Source organism: Aquila chrysaetos, chromosome 6, assembly GCF_900496995.4.
Source record: "Aquila chrysaetos chrysaetos chromosome 6, bAquChr1.4, whole genome shotgun sequence".
In the NCBI taxonomy this organism is placed as follows: Eukaryota; Metazoa; Chordata; class Aves; order Accipitriformes; family Accipitridae; genus Aquila; species Aquila chrysaetos.
Window position 1 is genome coordinate 4,140,163 of NC_044009.1, and position 20,487 is coordinate 4,160,649.

A 20,487-nucleotide genomic window follows, 5' to 3' on the forward strand; every position below is an offset into this window, starting at 1 on the left:
TCTGACATTGCCTGCAGCATACTTCTCGCCTGGAGTTATTGCCTGTGGATTAGCAAAGGTCAGGGTTTAGTGCTCCAGCCCTTCCCAGTCTCTTCCTTTACTGCAGGTTAGGGCTACACTTGAAAATTTTGTTGATTTAGCCTGATCTGTAAGTGCATGGAAAAATCCCACCCAGTCTGGGGGAGCCATGGGAGCAGAATTCCTAGAGCAGATGTAATGGTACTGGCAAACGGAAAATACCCCACCCCTTGGCCGCTGCAGCGTGTTAGGGGAATTAATAGGATGCCTATGGGCAAGAAAGCTCCTTATCAGAAAACGCTGTGTTCTCCCGGTCCTGGCACCCTCTCTCTAGCAAAGCTTGATCCCAGCATACCCTCCGCTCCTCCTTTTTCTGCCTTTAGTCTTTTCATCTCTTTTCTCTCCCACCCATTTTCATTTTGCCCTGACAACTTTTTTTTCCTTGCAGAATGTGGGAGGGATGAAAGCTGCAGATAATTAATAACCCCGGCACTTCTCAGCTCTGTCTTCCTGGGAGAACTCAAGAGACTCCTGCTCCCTCCACCTCTGCCTCCGCCTGCAAACGCTCTCTCACTTCCAGTCATGTGCTGTCTCTTCCCGTTGCCTGATAAATTGCAGCTGGCAGCTCTTGCTCCAGAAGACTTTGCTTATTTTATGTGTGTGCTCGTGGGTGAGGATTCAGTTTGAGCTAGGGACAGGGGATGGGTTAGCAGCTCTTCTGGAGAAGGGTGTCACTACAGTTCATCCGCAGGCAACCCCCATTTGCAGAAGCAGCTTCTTGATGTGGGTCTGAGGGCTTTGCCGAGATCTTGGGTAAAGCCACATTGAGGTAGTAGAGACTTCCCATCTCCCTAGCCCCAAGGCTGGCAGGAATCGCTTCTTCCTTCTCCTGCCTCTCTCCCTCCTGTTCTGCCCCTTCCAGCTGGTTTCCAGCAGCTCTGCAGGTCATTCAGCTTAGGGCAAGGGCAACAGCCCTCCGTATTTGCTAGCTCCTGTTCTTTTTTTCTTGATTCCTCCTGTGCTTTCCTACTGTTGAGTCAGTTGGAAATAAATACTTTGCGTTGAAAGAGAGATTATCTGGAAAGGCAAAAGGCAGGACCCAAAGAAAGAGGAGGCTTGGGACAGTGCCTCATATGGGGAACAAATCAGTGCTGCTGCAGAAACCACCGGAGCAAGCAGCAGGAAACACAACAGGGAGAGGCTAAGGAGAAGCTGCTCATAACTTCTGCTCACCTCCCAAGAGCTGCATGGTAAATTCAGTGCTGGATCCGTTTGTGTTCAAGAGGGAGCAGCCAGGCAGGTGCTGAATCGTGCTCTCCCTCTCTCTCTCTGAAGCATGATTTCTCCTAAGCATCAATTTTGCAGAAGCCTGGTGGCCAGAAACCTTGACCACTTTGCAGAACCCTGGAGAATGCACTCGGGGACGGGGTCAGTGCTCCTCCACAGCGTGGGTGCCACTGCCTTCTGCACCTGAGGCTGCGGCCACGGCTTTCATGCAACTGAGCAGCTTCTCCCTCATGATTCCCTCCTGTGTAGCCAGATCAATTCGGCCATAGCGCAGAGGTTTGATGTTCTGACGGCGAACGTTGCGTGGATAGAGAAGGAGCCCTCTGGCATTCCTGCGGAGTGGGGGATGCTGGGGAAGGTCCCCGCTTCGGTTCGGAAACGTCCTGGCTCACAAGGCTTGATCCACGGAGCTGCGAGGCAAGCACCCCTTCACCCGGGCACAGCCCTGCACCCCGCGCCAGGGCTGGGGGGGGAAGGCGTGCGTTCCCCGGGGGCCGTGTTGGACTTCGCAGGACCGCGAAGGTGATGAGAGTGGTGGTGTGAGCCTTTCAGGCTGCTGGGCTGCTTTCTCTGCCACGTCCCCCCCATCGCTAGGAGAGAGGCTGAGACGGACCGATTGCTCCCAGGAGGGGCACGGAGCCCGTGTGGAGCTGCCTGCCACCGCCCTGGGTGAATTAAGGCAGAAAGAGCGTCGGTCTTGCAGCCCCTCGTGAGCTGTCCCCCTTCCCCACCGGTTTTGAATCTCCGGATGGACAACTCTCTCAACTCCACGTGTACGCGCTGTTTGTTTTATTTTGGGCGCTCCTCTTGCTCTCTGTCCCCTCTCCTCTTCCCATTCAAAGAACTTGGGGCCCTGTGGCTTTTTTCCATTTGTGGGCTTACTTTAATCTCTGTTACGGCGTTTTGTCTCCTTACCTCCTGCCTGGTGTCTGAGCCCTAAGACAAAGAGGTGTTTACACTCCTAGACTGCCCAGGCATTGAGGCTGGAGACAAGCAGCACAGCGGAGGGCGGATAGAATTGAACATTTCAACATTTTTTTCCCTCTGTCCCCAAAACCAATATTGACCCAAGACCCGCCGTGGGGCTGCTTTAGTCAAAGTTCCACCAGACGTAGCGGCTCTTGGGAGCACAGCCCCCCGGAGCTCAGGTCGGAGGGGAGGCGAGGACATGGCTGCTCCCCAAAGGGAACCGTCCCGCCGGGATGGCGTGTCCCCTGCCCGGGCAGAGCCCGAGGGATGCTTTGCCTCCTGGCACGAAGGAGCCGGCGCTGCGGCGGAGTGGGACCACGCAAGAGGACGGCCGGCGGCCTTTCTCCCCGGCCGGGGCCGATCCACCCCCCTTGCTGGAGATCCCCCTTGCTCAGGGGCGCGAGGAGTCGCCCTCCGTACCGGGAGGCAGATTTTCAGCTCCGAATTATGGTCAATTAAGGAGCGCTAATGGGGCTGGATTTGGCCTGAGCAATACGGGAGCGGGGTCAGTGCCGAACAATATGCTGTTGACATCGCTTCTGAGGAGCGATTCACCGCGCGAGAGGAGAAGGGGCCTTGCTGAGACGCTCCTCGGCACAAAAAAAAAACCTCAAAGAGGGCTTCGGCCTCTCCTCCTGCCTCCCCCAGCTCCATTATGAGGCGCGTCGTTAAGGAAGAGGTGGAGGCGAGCGAGGGGGGGGAAGAGTGGCCATTTTCCCTCTGGCTGGTCCGCTGGTGATAGCACATCCTCTTGGGGAGGGGGGGCCTGGGGTTTGGATAACCTGCCTCATTAGTGGCTGTATGACATCATTATCTCACATTAGCGACACTCTTCCAGAGGTAATTGGGAAGCCTCTGGAATGGCCCCGTGACCTTTAATTAATGCAATGGGGCCTTTTCCTTGTGCGATTCCTCGCTCTGCCTCAAGCAGCTGCTTCTTGTTAAGATGCCAGAACAGGGGAGCCCTGGTCCCTTGCCGGGATTTTCTAAGCCTTTATCCCCCAGGGGAGAAATAAAAAGGTGCACGAACAGTCAGCTGCTGCCTGACTTGTTTTCAGCCTCTGTTTTCACCAGCCCCTTGCCTGCCCCAGGCTCCAGGCTGCTGCCTGGGCAATTACCTCCGGCTGCCCCGCGCAGAGCTGATTAGCTTGGCCAAGGCTCCCTGCCCGCCGGGTACCCCCTCGTCCCGCGGTGCCCGCGGCGGGCTTCTCGCCCCGCTGACGGGTAGGGATGGGGGAGACGGGGCTGCGCGGCACCGACGGCGATGCCCGGTGCTTTCGCTCGCAAAGGGAAGAGGAAGAGCGGGTCTTTGGGGAAAGGGCTTGGAGGAGGCTCGAGGGCTCCACGGGCCCCGGAGCCGCACGCAGCGGCGGGGGGATGCCGCTTTCAGGTCAGGTAACGGTCACGGCTGCGGACAGGACTGGCTTCAGATGGGGTCGACGCTGGGTAGAAACGCCGTATTTCTACGACCGACTTGGCTGTCAGAGCGAAGAGGAGTCCTACGCGCTGCTGCAAGAGCGAAGGGGTAGACCGTGCTCTTCCCGAGCCTTTCATCTCACTCCAGCTGTAACTCTGGTGCCTGCTCCTGTCTTTGCAGTTGTTATTGTCTCTTCGGCTCGGTCTCAGCTGCTAAATCAATGGCCAGAGATTAGTCATTGGCAGCCCCAGGTAGCACAGAGATTTCCATTAGTGCTGTGCATCTGGGCTGTCATTATTATTAGCACTGTTATTACAGCAGTGTCTGGAGGCTCCGGTCCAGAGTGGCACTTTGTTGTGCTTGGCACGGTGCAGAAGGGGAAAGGGTGCCAGTGCCGATGTGCTGAACAGGCAAAGGAGCTATTGCATCCCTGTTTTACGGCCAGGGCACTGAAACACAAGTAGAGAGGGTAAGTCCCAAGCAAGGTCGCGCAAAAAGGCTGGGGTGACCTAAAATACACCCCAGACCTCCTCACCTATTTTCCAGTGCATGGGTCCTGGAACTGCCTTCTCTGTGCCCTCGCCAGTAAAAAGCCTGACTGGAGCTGAAAAACATAGTCTTCCTTATAACCCCAGGCCAGGATTTGCTACCTTAAGTTCTTTTCAAAGAAGCACAAGAATTTTTGCAGCATGCAAAGGAACTCAATAGCTCAGAAACACCCGGTCCCCAGCCAGAACCCAAATAGCTGGTATGCAAATATAAATGCAAGCTACACATCCACCCCGCTCACAAAGGATAGGTCGAAGAAATGTCTTACTTTCAGTAAGAAGGGGAGGAAAAAATGTGCAGTTAAAACAGGATTCCCAGATGTGGCGTGGAGAGACAGGAAGATGGGAAGAAATCACTGCTGTGGAAGGGCTTGGCTGAAGCAGTAGTTCAAAGACTGGAACAATAACATTTCCTCAAAAGACAATAGCCTGATAGAGGGAGGTGGGTTGGTTTGGTTCTGCTCAGAGGCAGATTGATCCACGGCCAGCAAACTGTGTACAGTATGTGTGGGCTTGGGGGGCAGTGGTCCTTGTGCTGGAAAATACAGAGCTCTGAACATGGGGTGATGCAACTGGAGATGAGCGCAGGAGCAAAGGCAGAGAAGCCTGCTGTAAGGAAGCCGCTCTGCATTCATGAAGGCAGCACACTCATCCAGCTCAAGCTGCACGTGTGGGGGGGAGCTCCCAGACCCAGTTAAGGGGAGTAAGAAGATGTTAGGGTGGCCAGCACTGACCTGACTTGCGTTTGAGCAGTCATAAGCAGGGAGCAAGTGAAGATGAAAGCCGTGGGAGGACCTGTCCTCTCCATAAGATGGTACTGTTTTTGGATATGCTCGCTTGCATGTGCACAGCACAGCTAAATGGTCCCAAATAACTCTCTGTCCCTAATCACTGTTTATGCTTTGCAGATAGGGCAGGGGAATCATGCCCAGATGTTTCTGTTCCCTGACCGCAGGACTACAAAGGCATCCTACAGCTAAGATCAGGACTCGTGAAGGCCAGCTGAGCCGTCCCAGTCTAGTGGACAAGAGCAGCGTATGGGCCCCTGGAGCCAGCCAGACTCCGATTTCTGATTTTGCCGCCAAAACTGGGACACCAGTGATCTCTGGAACATTGCGTCCCAGCCCTGCGCTTCTGCATCTCCTGTGACCTCACGTTTGACTGTTTTTTCCACGTCCCGTGCAGCTTTTCTCCCTTGCGCTGGGCTCCCCCAGCAGAATCAGCCCCCGCCACAGGCAGGCAGGAGCTCTAGGTGTTACGAGGATGTAAATAAGGCTCCTTCCTTTGTCCCGACTCAGGGTTTACATTTGCTGTTCTACCCTGGCTGCTGGGAGGCCTCCAAGCACACACGCTGCCTTAGGCACTCAAATGGATAATCAAGAATTGTCGTTGTGGTCCTGGCCCAGCTCTAATCCCAATTTTGTCTCAGAAACCTCTGTAATAACCTTCAACCTGAGGAGATAAGGACCACTGGCTGTTATTTTCCTGGCCATTATTCTCTGTGGGGCTTTTGTATTCAAAACGTGGAAACAAATTAACTCCCTGGAAAGAGCTCTTTGGAGGACTGGGACTTTTAATTCACAGGTGACTGATGGCAGCGTATTGCAAAAGCAGGTGAATGATGTAGTCAGGTCCTTGGGAGCCTTCAGCTTGCAAAGAGCTTTAGCTTTTTTGACAGTGGCATTTGGACTCCTCCGGCTTTGGGGATCAGCCTGCACAGTGCAACGCTCTGCAGTGCTGCTTGTTGGCACAGCTCACTCCTCAACAGCTGGCACGAGTTTCACTATCCCTTGCTGCAGAGAGCAGCGCTGGCATGCCTGTAGCTGCTTTGAAAGCACTTTCCGTGGGCAGAGGGGAGCGCGGCTCTCCGTAACAAAAAAAGTATTTGGGGATTCCTGTTTTACAGCCTCAGCTTTCAGAGGGTTAATGTCATCAGCTCTCCAAGGCTGATTTAATTCAAGCCAGACTGGAGCGCTGCACAAGGCAGCCTCCCCGGGAGCTGGAGCCTTTGCTCCCGGACATTCTGGCCCTCGGGAGAGGGTGAGCAGAGCAGCCGTGTGCGAGGAGCTACCGGTGTCTGTTGTGCTTGCAACTCGACCTCTCCTTTGCGCTTTGAAGCTGCTGACAGTGGGTGGGCCGAGATCAGTGGAGTGGCCGATACGCTGGGAGTTAGAATAACACAACCGCCGTGCCCCGTTCAGCTGGGAATAGGATCTGTTTGGAAGGGGGTGGGCAGCGCAGGGGTGAAGAACTCGGGACCTCGAGGACTGACAGAGTCCTGCAGATGCGGAGCAGCTTGCATTTGGGGCTGGGGTGGGAGGGGAGGCCCTCTCAACCCAAAACATAATTAATCAGCGACTTGGACAGAAAATGGAGCTGTGGCTGCAGGTCCAGCTACCGTTGCCCTTTCCAGGCCCACAGCCAGAATGGGGAGGGGAGAGCTTCTCCAAGTTGACGCTCTGTGAGAAAGTCTCGGGTCCTTCTCTCTTTCCGCGTCTCATCCCGGAGCTTGCTCTTGCTCCTGAGGGCCAGGGTCAGCGTGCCGGCCGGCGCTGCCTTCCCTTCCCGTTCCAGCCCAAAGCAGCCTCTCTCCCTCACGTCACAGTGTTGGGTGCGGGAGAAAAAAGAACACCAAAGAGGTGCCCCAAGGCACCAGCTCGTGCTCCCGTGAGTTTTGCTTTATGCCTTTACCACACGGGTCTGAGGACCTCCTCATCCCCAGCTGGGATTGCCCAAAGTACCATTTTTTTGCTAAGCACAGGTGAAAATAGCTGGTTAAACCTTTAGCGGCAAGCTGAAAGCAGCTGATACAGTGGCATCTGTCTTGCAGAGACCCTGATGCCAAAAGCTAGAGGGGCAACCTCATTCGGTCCCGTGCTGGGACAGGGGCAGCACGGAGAGGGGGGAGCGTACACAGAGGGGTCTTTGAGCAGCCCCCCCGGGAAGGAGAGGAGCTGCCCCCCACCCAGTTCATCCTGCGGGTGGGATTGTGAAGGAAACCAGGCGGTGGGGAGGGGAGACAGGTCCTGCTGCTCGTGGGGTAGGTGTAAGGGATGGCTCAGCAATGCCCTGGGCTGCCTGCACCCTTCTGGTTTGCATATGAAGAAGAGCCCTGAAGGAAAGGTCTGAGCCAGCACTTGGGTGTGTGACAGCCTTCTGGGGCGAAGGAGGCAGCTAGGATGGAGATGCCAATGTTTTTTTTGTTGTTGTTGCTGTCGTCGTTTGGAGTGGTCCTGGCCCTGGGCCGTGCTGTGACCCCAGCGCCGTACTGGTAATGCTACTGGTATTGCTGCCTCGTGGTGCAGCAGCAGCCCCGAGCCCCTGCTCGGGGCCGAGCATCTCACGTGTGCAACGATGTGCAAAGGCAGAACAGGCCTTACCCCAAAGTGCTTAGGATGGGTTGGTGACTGCGGAGATACTGCTGCCTGCTGTCTCGGAGATTTGGACACCCACACGTGGCAGCTGGTGACATACCTGCGTGGATCACTGGATGCCTAACGTTGCAGCACAAAGCAGGACAGCCTTGCTGCAGAGACTCCCGACGTGCACAGGTCGGTGCTAGCAAAGACCCTGCTCTTCCAGCCTTATGGAACGCAGCTTTTTCCTTTCCCCTAGAGGCACCACGCCAGCTGGACGGGATGCTGGGGAGATGTCAGCTTCCCCGACACCCCTCCCTTACAGCCTGCAATCCTGCCTGCTCTAATACCATTACAGTCCTAATATCCTGGACATCTAAGAGACCTTTTTAGGATTAACATGGACCTGCGCGTCAGGAGGTTAAAAATCTAGGGAAACTGCTAACTTTCTAGCTGTAAGTGACATCTAGTGGAAATGGCAGGAAAAATTACTTCCACAGGTAAAATACTGATCCTGTTGGGTTCAGTGGTGAAACTCTGATTCCCGTGAGCTGGAACTTCAGCCCAGCAGCCTCTTTTCAGGACTTGTGAAAAAAAAAATAGAGTAGCCCCTATCTGTCTGGGTATGACTTGCAGAGAGCTTGGCATGCTTGGTTTGTTTCACATCAGTGAGCAACGTGAAAAGTGAGATGGCTGTGACCTGACAGCGCTCACCTGGCCTTACGGGTGCTGGTCCCGAGCCAGAAACACTACAGCCACCACAGCCCGTGCGCTAGTCTGGTGTTGCTGTGCTACACTTCAGGTTAAAACAATGCAGTGGGCTAACTTTGCACTGCTAAGCTTCATGCCAGTTCAGGTCTAAGCCTGTCCTCCGACAGCTAGCAACTGCTCCTGCGGCTCATATGGCTGTAGCTCGTCCCGCCGGGTTCTCTGGCTGTGCACCGCTCTGGGGCAGGGCATGGTGGTCCCACAGCCCCTTGGCTGTTACGGCTGGCAGCGGCCGGAGAGAGGCAAAGCTGGGGAGTTGCAGAACCTGCCCCTCAGGGATGGCGAGTCCGGGGTTATGGATATTGAGCCCATCTGTGTCCTGTGCCTCCGAGGCAGCCGTGTGCCCGGTTTGCCCTGTCTCCTCTTTCTTGGCGATGGAGAGGGCTGCCCGCTGCCACCCCTGCCCCAGCAGGAAAGGTCCAGCCAACGGCGTAGATGTGGCCTGAGACTATTCTTGTGTAGAGCAAAGCCAAAGCTTGCACGGAAACCTGAAACCCAGTGAGACTTGGATTAGCAACCCGAAACTCAGGCCAGGATACAAGCCTTTTGGAAGAGCTTGGCAGAGTTTCAGGCAAGTGCAGGCTGAGTTTCAAGTCAGCTAAGGCTGACCTTTGAGTGAGCCTGCTGCTGGCTGCTTGGGAAGCATGGGCCTGAATTTTAAGAGAGCCTGGGGAGCGAGCTGCAGGCAAAAAAACCCCAACGAAACAGTTAAAGCGTTTAGGCAAAAACAATGCAGACCTCTTATGGTTTGGGGGTGATAATTCCTAGCCGCTCACCTGCCCCCAAACCAGCAAAACCAGACTGGTGGTTACGGCTTCATTGCACTCTGAGTTTCAATGCAGACTTAACCCCTTCCTCAGCATGGAGTAACTGGTGCTCCCAGGCTTTCTCTGGGGTAGATCTAAATTCCCTGTTTGCCCTCTCCCCGTCACAAGGGAGGTCTCATGGCTGTTAGCGGTGCAAGGTCAAAGCTCAACATTCCCTGCTCCTGGACACGAAGGGCTGAGCTATCTATGTGGCAGTTTGTACCTCGCAGGAATTTATGGAAGGGGAGAAATGAATCAGATCCGGGGGGAGATGACAAGATGGAAGGCTGATGCTGTGAGAGCAGAAAACCAGAGTCCAGGGATCAGCCAGAGATGGGCAGACAAGGCCATGCTATGTCAGTGACCAAGGTTGAAGGCTGATGATCAAGCCAAAGCAGAAGGCGGCATGAGAAAATGGCCACAAACAGAGCTGTCTATCCCAGGCAGTGGGAAACAGCAAGGGCCAACGTAGTCTTGCTCCTGAAGCTGTGGACATAATTCTCTTCCCATTAGAGGTTTGTTTTTTTTTTTTTTCCTTTCCATTGCTTTTCCTGCAAACTCATCACTCTCTTCCTCCCCTAACACACAGCATGTGATGGGTCTAGATCAGGGCAGGGAGGATGTGTTTGTAATCAGACCCACATTTCTCTGCATTGTCTGTGTTGCCTCGGCAGTGAATTCAGCCAAAACCCCCACACTCGTGATGTTTTAGTGCTGATTTTAAAAGCTCTGTGAAGGTAGAATTTTCCCAAATGGAGGTTCCTGGGTAGGAAATTGCTTATCTTAGAGTATTATTCTATATAGCTCCGATAGCTCCTTTCCCCCCTGCCAGTCTGTTGAAGTCCCTTTACACCGGGAGTAACGAATGTGCAGCCTGAAGCCGCAGAAGGGGTCTTTATGCCAAAAGAAGTGCCCCTCCATGGCACTCGGGCTTTCTTGCCTAGCTCCCTTTTCCATGCCCTTGATTCTGGCTCCTTCTCCCGCGCTGTGTCCTATGTCATCAGGCAGAGAGAGGCCTCATCTGCCGCTTTATTTCAGGCCCTTCTCTAATTACACGTTGACATTAGTTATTTATATAATGTCCTTAATACCAAAGCGTCAATCCTGGAGGTGCTGGGAGGTGATGGGGAGGCCTGTGCCCGCCTGCCCGTGGCTTGGCAGGTGGAATCCGCCGCTCACGTTGGTCCGGAGGTGCTGGAGCAGCCCTGCAGCATCCCTGCATCTGGCATCAGCTCCTCTGGAGAGCTGGAGCCAGGTATCCCCGAGAAGCACCGGCTCACACGCCACACGCCAGAAGGCAATCGGAGACGGTCTCGTCCGGGCTGCAACGGCTGCACGTCCTTCGCAGACGGCATAACGCCCCTGCGGCAGCCTGCGTGGCTCGGGGCAGCGTGCCTTGCCCTTGAAGTCCACGCTGCGCTTTTATGGCCCCCCCCCCTCCCCAGAGGAAGGCAGGGAAGCGCTAGCAGATGCGTAATTTCCCCAAGGACAGCGTGTGGGCTTTACCCTGGACGGCTAAATAAATACTTGGATGTCTCCTGCGCCGAGACTTGTTTGTGTCTCCGAGGCCAGGGCGGAACGTGTGGTGGGGTGTGTGCAGTTCCTGTTGGGTTTGGTGTGTGCGGCCGCTCCGGCGTTGGTTTTAAATGTGACACTGATAACACGGGACGCCAGCCCGCTGCTGGCTTCCAGTTCCGCCTCGCTGCCTCTGTCTCTTTTATGTTCTCTGCTGCGGTTTGCGAGGCAGAGTTTAAAGGTTTTTCTGACTAACCCTGGCTGCCGGACTCAAAGGGAAGGAAGTTGACTGCAGCCAAGAAAAGGAAGCCAGTTGGTTTCCCTTCTGCGTCTGCAAGCGCGCGTGAGGGGGAGAGGGAGAAGGGTGTAGCCAGATCAGAAATGAGATAGGACGGGAAGACGGCAGACCTCTTTCCTTCCATATTTTCTCGGCTCGACAAGCTCCCTGCGTGCGTCAGGCTGGAGCGCGGAGAAAGGAAGCGTGTCCCCGTCGATATTGACCCAGCGGCGTGGGGCAGCGCGCTTCAGCTCCAGCTGCCGGTGGGGCTGCGTGCTTCTGGCTCGCTCCCCGGCAGTGCAGTGCGTGAAGGCAGCCACGACGGGGAGCTTCCTTCCCGCAGGATGGTGGGTGCCGGCAGGGCAGGGCAAGGGTCCCCGGCTCCCTGGAGCACGCAGTGCGGCAGGGCTGGCACCCCGACCCCGCCGAGGACCCCCGAGGCTCACGGGGTCCTCGCCGTCTCCGGTTTGGCATCATCTCCAGCGGCCCGGTGACCCGAGGGGTGGTCGGAGCCTTGGGGCAACGGGGGCCTGGAGCTGGGCTTGGACTCAGGCTCGTGGGCGCTGTGCAGCAGGCAGCTACTTCAGGGCATCTATTTCTGGCCCCCGGGACAGGGGAGGGCATGCGGTGGGAGGCAGGCTCCGGGACTCGCAGGGCTATTTCTGGCCCCGGTTGCTGACCCGCCAGGCCACCCTCAGCCGGTCGCTTCCCCTGTAACCCCCTCGTGCCAGGCTCATCCTGAGTCTTCCAGCCTCTCTCCCTCTGCCACCCACGCCAGGCGCTCCTGGGCGGCGTGGGACGGCTGCCGCGCGCCACGCGAGGTTTGTCGCGAGACCGCCGCGCTGGCTGCGATCTTTTGATGTAAATCTGCAGTAGGCTGGCTGTAAGCGCCCTAGGAGTGCTGTCAATAGGCGAACGGTGCCCCAGAGGCACGTTTTTGTCGCCCGAGAAATGGGTCGCCTACAGACTGAGGCAAAGAGGTGGGTGTGTTGAAAAAAGAACGGTCATTGCCATCCAGAGGTCACGCTCCTCCTTGTACTAAAGGCTGTGAGCTCTGTGGCCTGGGCCTGGACCCTTTCTCTGCCGGCCATCCCACCGAGCGACCCCTCGCAGAAGCGAGCAGCGAGCGTCGGGAGCGGTCGCAGATACCCCAAAGGCTGTGGGACAGAAACGCGTTGGCTGGCACCCTCGCATCTTCCCTGCCAGCTTCTATATATGGGCCTGCCCTCTCTGGACCCATCACACTCCCATCTCAAGTGACACGCTGGGGAGGGAGGGGGGGGGGGGGGGTGTATTTTTAGCCTCTGAATGGATCTGTGCTGGAGCCGAGCTCTCTGCCCCCGTCAAGGGTACGGCATCATGTTGTGCCGGGAGGATTTTCCTGCGTGGCTCTTTGAATGGCTCCATCACCAGCTTAGGCTGTGGTACAGGTAGGATGCAGCTTTGTGATCATTCTGCTTCTTCTCCTACCGCTGGATCCCCCCTGCTGGTTTTGGGCTCTGTTGCGTCTCCCTCCCCAAAGCCACAGGTATGGAAGGGGCTGCCGTGGCTTGCTGAAATGTCCTTGTTTGGACTGTGCTTCATGCTACCGTCACGCACGATGCCGGGGCAGCGGGAATGCTCAAGAGCTTAAATCCCCCACGTTTTTGAATGGGTCGTAAGCAAAAGGAGTAGGAAAGGGGTATGTGAGGTGCGACGCCGCTGTGCTGCTGTGGAGAGAATCCCGAACTTTCTGTGCTGCTGCCTGTGCTCGGGGAGCAGAGGCAGAAGGGACCTGAGGGGGGGGGTAGCGGTGGTCTCTCTCGCTGCTGGCTGGGTTATGGTCCAACACGGCAATACCTGTCCTGCTGAATGTGCTAGGAGCTGCCCTTGCCTCCCACCGATTTCAGCTGGAAACGGGTGAGGAGGAGTGAATGCGGATGGCGGGGAAGCAGGGCAGGAACCCCGGGGGGGAAAGGGTTCGGGGCACACACCTCAGCTATGTCTGCTGATGCCGGTGCCCCCTCCTCACGCCCTGATCTCTCCGGCCCCCTCCCCTTGCTTTGCTGCTGCAGGCATGGATAACTTCGAGTACAGCATCCAGCTGAACGACAGGGACTGGGCCGAGTTCTTCTTGGCGTCGGAGGAATGCAACCTAGCGCCGGCCGCCCTGGCCACAGCCGAGGAGCAGTGTCTCGGTGACATTGAACAAGGGGACGGCGTGCCGGCGAGGGACTGCCGGGCCAGCGCAAACGGGCAGATCGCGGCGAGGGTGGGCAGCGGGCCAGGGCCTGGCACGGGAACCTCTGCCCCACGTGGGGTCCCCGGAGACGCCTCCCCGCTCTGGCCCGCCGGCGGGCACCTCTCCCTGCCGGACCTTCTCTCGGGCAGCGAGGACGAAGCGGACCTGGGCTCGGTGAGCAGGTTTCTGTGCGAGAGCGACGAGCCCGGCCGCCCTTCGTCCGCTCCGATGCCCAGCGCGCAGGGGAGGCAGCCCCCTCGTCCCCCCGCCGCCGCCGCCGCCGCCATCGCCGGCGCGGCTGGCAGCGCAGCCGAGGGCAGCCCAGGGCGGGACACGGCATGCGAAGCAGCGGCACCGCCGCCGGAGAAAACGGCAGCCGGCGGCGGTCAGGCCGCGGAGCCTCCCAGCCACCCAGCTGGAACAAGCGTCCCTGAACGGAGAGGGGACGCGGGAGGGCGACGGCCCCGTGGCAACCCGGTGGCGGCACAGCCGGCGGCTCCGGTGCCGGGCGGCTTGCCGGCACCGGCCGCTTCCCCAGAGGGTTCGGCGAGGAAAAGTCCTGGCAGCGCTTCCCGCTCGGAGCCCGGACCCCTGCGTGACCGCCCTCCGAGCCCAGCCCTGGAGATTGCGCCCAGAGCGCCCGGCTCCCGGGAGGAGGCGAGCGGGGAGAGAGCGGGCGCCGAGCCGGGCTCCCCGGCTGGCTCCCCGGACGTCGTGAGGCGCAAGGTGCCGGCACAGCCGAGAAAAAGCCGCAAGCAACGCGGGGCCAGCGCCGTCGAGGCGGCCCAAGGCGACAGGGAGCCCGCGGGGGCTGCGGCGCGGGGGACCGGCGTACCCGTGAAGGCGCTTACTTTAAGCTCACCGCTGTCCTCGCGGAAGAGCAAAGGGAAGGAGAAGGCGGCCAAGCTCGCTCCTGCGAAGCTGGGAAGCGAGGAGGCAGGGGAGAGCGAACGGCTGGTGCCCAGCCCTGGCACGGATGAGGGCGATCCAGCCGTGAGCGCTTCCCCGAAGGAGAAGGTGAAGGAGCCGGGGGCACAGCCCCCGGGGAAGGCGAAGACCACCAAGTACTCGAAGCCAGGGCAGGCTGATGGCTTGGACGTACGCGATAACGTGCCGATGGTCCCCGCCGGCGGAGCCACGGCTCCTCCGGGAGCGGCGTGCCGGGAGGCACCGGGGAAGCCTCTCCGTCTCAAGAGCGTGGCAGCTTGTGGAGGGGATGCCGCGGAGGGAGCTCTCGGGGAGCCTGCAGCTGAGACCCCCGGGGAGCTGGGCCCCCCTTACTTTGCAGCTGGGGCCTCTGCAAGGGCAGACACCCTGGATGTGACTTGGCCCGAGATGTACGACTATTTTTTCTGTGACTCCCAAGGGGAAGAAGAAGGAATGGGGGGCTCGGTGGAGGGGGAGGAAACACCCTTGGAAAGGGAAATTTCCTTGCCTGAACTGTATGAATATTTTTTCAACGAACCGGAAGGAAACAGGAAAAAAGTCAAGGGTAAAGACAGGAAGCGAAAGAAGTTCAGCAGCTTGGACCACGCTCAGCTGCAAAATGAGGATCCCGACTTGGCTCCAGCCAAAGACTCCCTGGTTATCTCGGTCCCTGAGGTGTATGAACACTTCTTTCCAGACAGGCCTGGGAACAGGGTGGGCTGGAGAGGGATTTTCTCAATCGCTCCAGCCTCCGAGGTGAAGAAAGCTGTGGGGGCTTTGAAGTCCCTCCTGCAAAGGCCAATGCATCTCGTCAGAGGCCAAGCCCCAGCCCCACAGGCTCTCGTGCGGAGAGGATCTGGAGAAAAGCTCCCCCTCGTCCCGCTGGCCCCGCTGGGAAGAGGCCGGGCACGTCCAGAAGGTTTGGACATGGCCCTTGCGCTGACAGGTAAAGCACCGTTACCCCCTGCCCGCTGCCCAACAGTCCCGGCTTGCCGCTGCGCGTAGAGGTGTTGCCTCTGCCTTGGGTGGTCTCCCCTGCTCCCACCGCCTCTCGGGCAGCCCTTGGGCTTTAGCAGGGGAAACGTGGCTAAAGCCACCACCGTGACGTGCCGTGTCGCGTTGGCTCTCTCTTGTGATGCTCACGCCGTCCCAGGCTCCGCAGGCTGACTCCCAGTGCTGCAGCAGGCGTGGACGGGGAATCTGGGTATATTATTCTGGGCGTAACTTGCTTTGCTCCCCACAGACTCCACTCCTGGGGCAGAGGTGGTCATGACAGCATGCGTGCAACAGGCTGAAAATCAGTCCGGTCCAAAGTCCCTGTCCTAGCTGATTCGGTTGTCCCCTTAGTGGACATAACTACTGTGGATCTAATCTATTCTTTTGCATTCTGGCCAAGGAAAACTCACTGAAGCGGATAGCTGCATTAAATACGGCTGGCGTTATTGCAAGGTCTGGTAGAGATAGGAATCCCCCACCCCAGTGCCATCCAACAGCCTGCAGATCCACGTACCTGTACTTTTGATGAGGGAATGGGAGGCAGAGCAGCAAAATCCTTCTGTACCAAAGAACTCATGCCTCGGAGATAAGGCAATGGCTGCTGAGCTGCTGTCATGTTAAAGCTGGGCTGCTAATCAATCTCATATTGGTGAGGGAAAAGGTGTGCACAGAGTGGAACATGTCCAAGGCTCCCAGCTGAAAGAGGTGAGGGGGACTTTAAAACACATGCTGATTTGAAAAACACCCTCCAGAGACCTCAGAGGTTACCTGAACGTTGACTGCTACTGGAGGCACGTAAGAGAAACAGGAGTAAAGGGAGAGCAAATCTGACCCACTAGGACAGCCAGCATATTTATCTTAAAGCTTATATGATGCTTACAGCCACAGTGCCTCATAGTTAATATTAAAACCAAACAATGAATGAGTCATCCCAAAGGGTGCCTCAAAATAGAGCTTCCAGTCTGTTTGCACAGAGAAAAACCCCTTTGCCAGGGTCGTAGCTAATTAATAAGCCAGCTTTAATTAAAAGCCTGATCAAATAAACATAGGAGCAAAAATAACCCACTCTTGCAACATGTCTTCAGACTGGAACTCCAGCACAGAAAGAAGTGCAGAGCACTCAGGGCTGTCTCCCTCCCTGGACCTAGCAGGCGGTGGGAGCGAGGTGGGATCCGTGGAGAGATGCTGAGCACTGGTGCTTCTCGGGGGCATATGTGTAGTCTTAGAGCTGCACGTGTCTCGGGACACTGTCTTGCAGGAAGGGGACCTTGCCCAGAGGGACGTGCCTACAGCCCCAGTGCATTTGCAGCCACCCCAGGAATTGCTCTCTCCTTAAACCCACTCCCCGGACTTGCTTCCAGCCACCACACAGGGTTGCGCTGAGAAGCTCTGCAGGGAGGTGGTGAGGCAGTCAGAGGTCCCGGAGGCAGCGTGTCCGCTGGCTGTGCCTCTCAGGCCCATGGGTAGCCTTAAAAAATATTTGTCTCGGGCTCTTAACGAAGTGTAAAACTGAGAGGGGTGAAGAACGTGCCCCTCTCCTTAGGAAACGTACCTGAGTCCTAAATAGACACGTTTGACTTGACCAATGGTGAAAAAAGGTCTTCTGGGAGGGAAAATGTGTGACAAAAATGTATTTCTCTGGGAGTGCAAGGGACTCGCTGCCCCAGAGGGACTGGAGCCTGCTGTGGCAGAGCCGGCATCGTAAAACCCCAAGCCTCGTACTCTTCTTCTTGCAGGGAGGCCCGAGGCTCCGCTGGCCCTGACCCACAAAGACATGTGCCTCGTCTTCTGTGCCTTTGCGTCCTGGGCAGTGAAGACCTCCGACCTGCAGGCTCCAGATGCCTGGAAGACCAGTATGTACGGTGCCCAGCCTGGCGGGAGAGGGGTGGGAAGGACCTCGTGGAAGACACGGCAGGGAGAAAGGCAGGGATGCTAAGACACCTAACACTGCCTGTGGGAAAATGCAATCATTTTCCTGCTTTTCCAAAGTATCCTGCTGCTTTCTAATACCTTCTTTCTCCTATAGAAGAGGCAGTCCTTATTCCTGCTCACTTACGTTGTCCTTTCCCCTCCCAAAGTGACTGCTGACTTGAACTGAGCCGTAGGACAAGTTCCGAGCTTTGGCCCCGCTCCATCCAGCCTCTGACAGGGACCAGTACCGATGTGTCAGGGGAAGAGAGGCTTCTTTAGGATCCCTGCTGGCTAGAAGCTGAATGGGGACCTTGAGCATGCAGGTTTATACTCCCTCATCTCAGCTGGAACGCATGCACGTATTTTTCTAATGTGCTGTAAAGGTGTAATCTTTTTTCTAAATACAGCTTAGCTGAAGTATTATCCTGGTGCACCGAGTCCTGCAAGTAAATGGAGCTCTGTCAGTTCCTCTCCTCTCCAACCACAGCATTTGAATAACTGGTGGGGAGGGAGGAAGCTTGGGCAACACGAATTGGCTGAGCTGTGGCCCAAGGGCTGCGGGTCGCTGGATGAGCAGGGTGTGGGACGGCGAGCGCAGCAGCTGAACGCGGGGTCCAGCCCGTGGGCAGCGGTGAGACGCCGGGGCCAGGGCTTCCCGCTGCTCGTCCAGGAGAGGAATGTTCCCCGCTAAGGTCACGCGGGAAGCTGACACCCCGGCCTGAGAATAGCTCATTAGCTAAGGTTGCTCGGTGCAATCATCACAAGGAGCTTTTGGCCTGCTCCTCCTTGCCTTCTTAGTATTAGACGGTAGATGTGGCCTCAGAGAGGGTGTGAAAAGCGGGATATGGGCCTCGTGCCCTCAGGATTGCACAACCCGGCGTGCAGTAAGCACCCTGGCGAGGAGGGGAGGCAAGCAAGAGGCAGTTTGACATCCTGGACAGGCAATTCTCTTCTGGCATTTTAGGTTCTAGCAAGTTGAATTTCCCTGCTTATGTCCCAGGCTCTAACACGTAAATCAAAGTCAAGCCTGAATTTAAACTGGGAAGTCCAAAGGCATGGCTTGGGTTCCCGGTTTTGCTTGGGAACAGATCGGGGAATCTGACCTCTCTCATAAGCCAAGCTAAAAACATAAGCTGAAAGTACAGAGAAGAGCTTGATTCTGTGTACAACCTCCATTAACTATTTTTTGTACGTCTACATTTTCTGATTCTGGGTTTTGGGTATTTTCTGCTTTTGGCTGGGATCAGAGCATCCACAGATAACCCACAAAATGGTATTTTTCTTGGCATCTTCCTGGTCCAAACAGAAGTAGAAAATGAAGTCCTGAAGCCCCGGTGAGATTTCCTCCTGTGGCCTTCTCATCTGAGATTAGACCCATTAGATCTCCACGTGAACCTCTATGTCTAACCACCACCCATCTCTACCACATGCACAAAGTCTATGTTGTGTTTCCCTTAAAAACAGATGTTTCTTGTGAAACGGTGGTGTGAGCCGTGTGCCCAAACTGTAGGCTGAGGGCAGCTCGGGACTGAATGCGCTGGGAACAAGCAGAGTGTGGTGGGGATGAAGAGCAAAGGCGGGAGGGGTCTGAGAAAGGGAGGGGAGCGACCTCCCAAGGTCCCATGGACCCCAGTGAGCCAAGTAGCTTGTGATCTTCAAGTCTGGAAAAAGATCTTCAGGTTTGGAAGAAGCACCCAGACTCACCGTGGAAACGTGTTGGGCTCTTTTCCAGTGTTCCTGGCAAGTTTTGGCACGCTTTCTGCCATCCGCTACTTCCGAAGGCAGGTCAGAGAAGGACAGTCTCGGACCTAGGCTCAGCGCACACCAGAGGTGCTTCCCGAGGACAGGCGAGGACGGCGGAGGCAGAGGCTGGGGACTTTGTTCTTGGGCAGTGTGAGAAGCCTGGATCCCAGCGCCAAGACTGCTCTGGACCCATCCCTAAACGGGACAGGATGTCACAGGAAGCGGGATCTTTCCGGTGACAGTCATTTTCAATACGGTAGGCAGTTTGTACCTGTACTGCACAGAAGAGGAGCCCGGTGCGGGCTGGCTCTGTTCTTTCCTTGCACACTTCTTGCATACTTGTGCTATCTCCTAGGAGTAGTCACAGTGTCTGTTCCAGGCTGCTGCTTGTCCGTCCTCCCGGCTGCAATCACCTGGTGGCAAAGGCAGGCGCTGAGGTAGTGGAGGGAGGAGAGAGCGAAAGAAACCAGGAAAGTGCTTCGTTCCTAGGAAAGGGTTGGGGTATCTGTGAAGGAAGAGAGGAGAGAGCTCTGGGGAAGAGCCGTCTCTGTCCAAACATGGTGCTTCGCTAAGCGTGTGCAGCAGCTCAAGAGGGATGGAGGGGCCGCTCACTTGGCAAGGCCCCGGTCTCCCATGACCGGTTTGGCTCACCGCAGGAGGACTCATCCTCTTGGATTTCACTCCGAGAAGTCACGGCTCGGTCTAACGGTTCAGGAGGCTGAGATAAGGTTTCTGTTGCATGCGGCCACCTCAGCCCTGCTAAGCCGGAGCTGCGGATGTGATGTGTGTCCCCGTGGGTGAGGAGCACCCACTGCAAGGACACATCTCACTCCCGCGGGCAGAGGATGGGTCGGTGTCACGCAGCCAGAGCCAGGGGAAGGGGCAGCCGGGGAGCTGCCCTGCAGGAGGCTGTGCAGGATGGAAAGGGCTGCAGGGACAGCGGGGAAAGGGGCTGAGCTCAGGGGAGCCTCAGGTAAAAGCCCTGACAAGGACAGGAGCATGTCGGAGAGGAGGAAAAGGTACGTGTACCATGTTTGGCTCTGACGATCACCAGATGAAGGGTGTAGATATATGACTTGGTCCCTCCACTGCCTCCCACCCTAGAGACAGAGAGTTGGCTAGGAGGAGATGTCGAGTGAGGAGGTGCCGTGGCCGAGTGTGTAACCTCGTGGGGCTGGAGAGGGCTGGAGGGGACCCAGAATGCAAGGTGGGATGAAAAATGGAAAGGAAGGGGTTCAGGTTCTTCCCTGTCTCTAGTGCCTTCCTGATCACTCAAGGGCATTATTCACGACGGGTTTTCTTCACTCCCAAGTCTGGTAACAGCACGAATGTGAGATTTGTTAAGCACTTAGGGACCAGATCCACAAAGGTACTGGGGGAAATCTGCCCAGAATACCTGTGTGCATCTGCCTACGAGCTTTATGGAAACAGTCTGTGGGAATGTTTGTCTCACGAAATGAGAGAGAAGAGGTTTAGCTCTTTCCTTGTAATGCAGAGTGCCATGCAATTTTAATGTGTTTGGGGTTGTACTTAAGACCACGTATTATTGCTGATGAGAGCACACTGTACAATTGTACAGTGAGATATGTAGCAGTACATAGCAAGAGAGAGAGATGTACAGGCTCTATATGGACTATAGTAGCTGTATATCCAGTAAGAGGAGGTTTGTGGAGGAGGAGAACAGATAAAATATGCTGGAAGCTTCTAATAAAGATCTATCTCGTGTAA

General features: G+C 56.5%; 1 protein-coding gene across 2 annotated transcripts; it reads left to right on the plus strand.

The window, feature by feature from the left end:
• The first annotated feature begins 12,258 nt into the window (after positions 1 to 12,258).
• Positions 12,259 to 20,487, plus strand: PERM1 (PPARGC1 and ESRR induced regulator, muscle 1). Of its 2 annotated transcripts, none has more exons than XM_030019145.2 (4): positions 12,259 to 12,391; positions 13,016 to 15,055; positions 16,842 to 16,958; positions 18,749 to 20,487. In XM_030019145.2, the coding sequence occupies exons 2-4, from the start codon at positions 13,018 to 13,020 to the stop codon at positions 18,826 to 18,828; spliced, it is 2,235 nt and encodes a 744-aa protein (XP_029875005.1). In that variant the 5' UTR covers positions 12,259 to 12,391; positions 13,016 to 13,017; the 3' UTR covers positions 18,829 to 20,487. The 2 variants fall into 2 exon arrangements, with proteins under 2 accessions (XP_029875005.1, XP_029875006.1); XM_030019146.2 differs by lacking the exon at positions 12,259 to 12,391 and adding an exon at positions 12,404 to 12,489.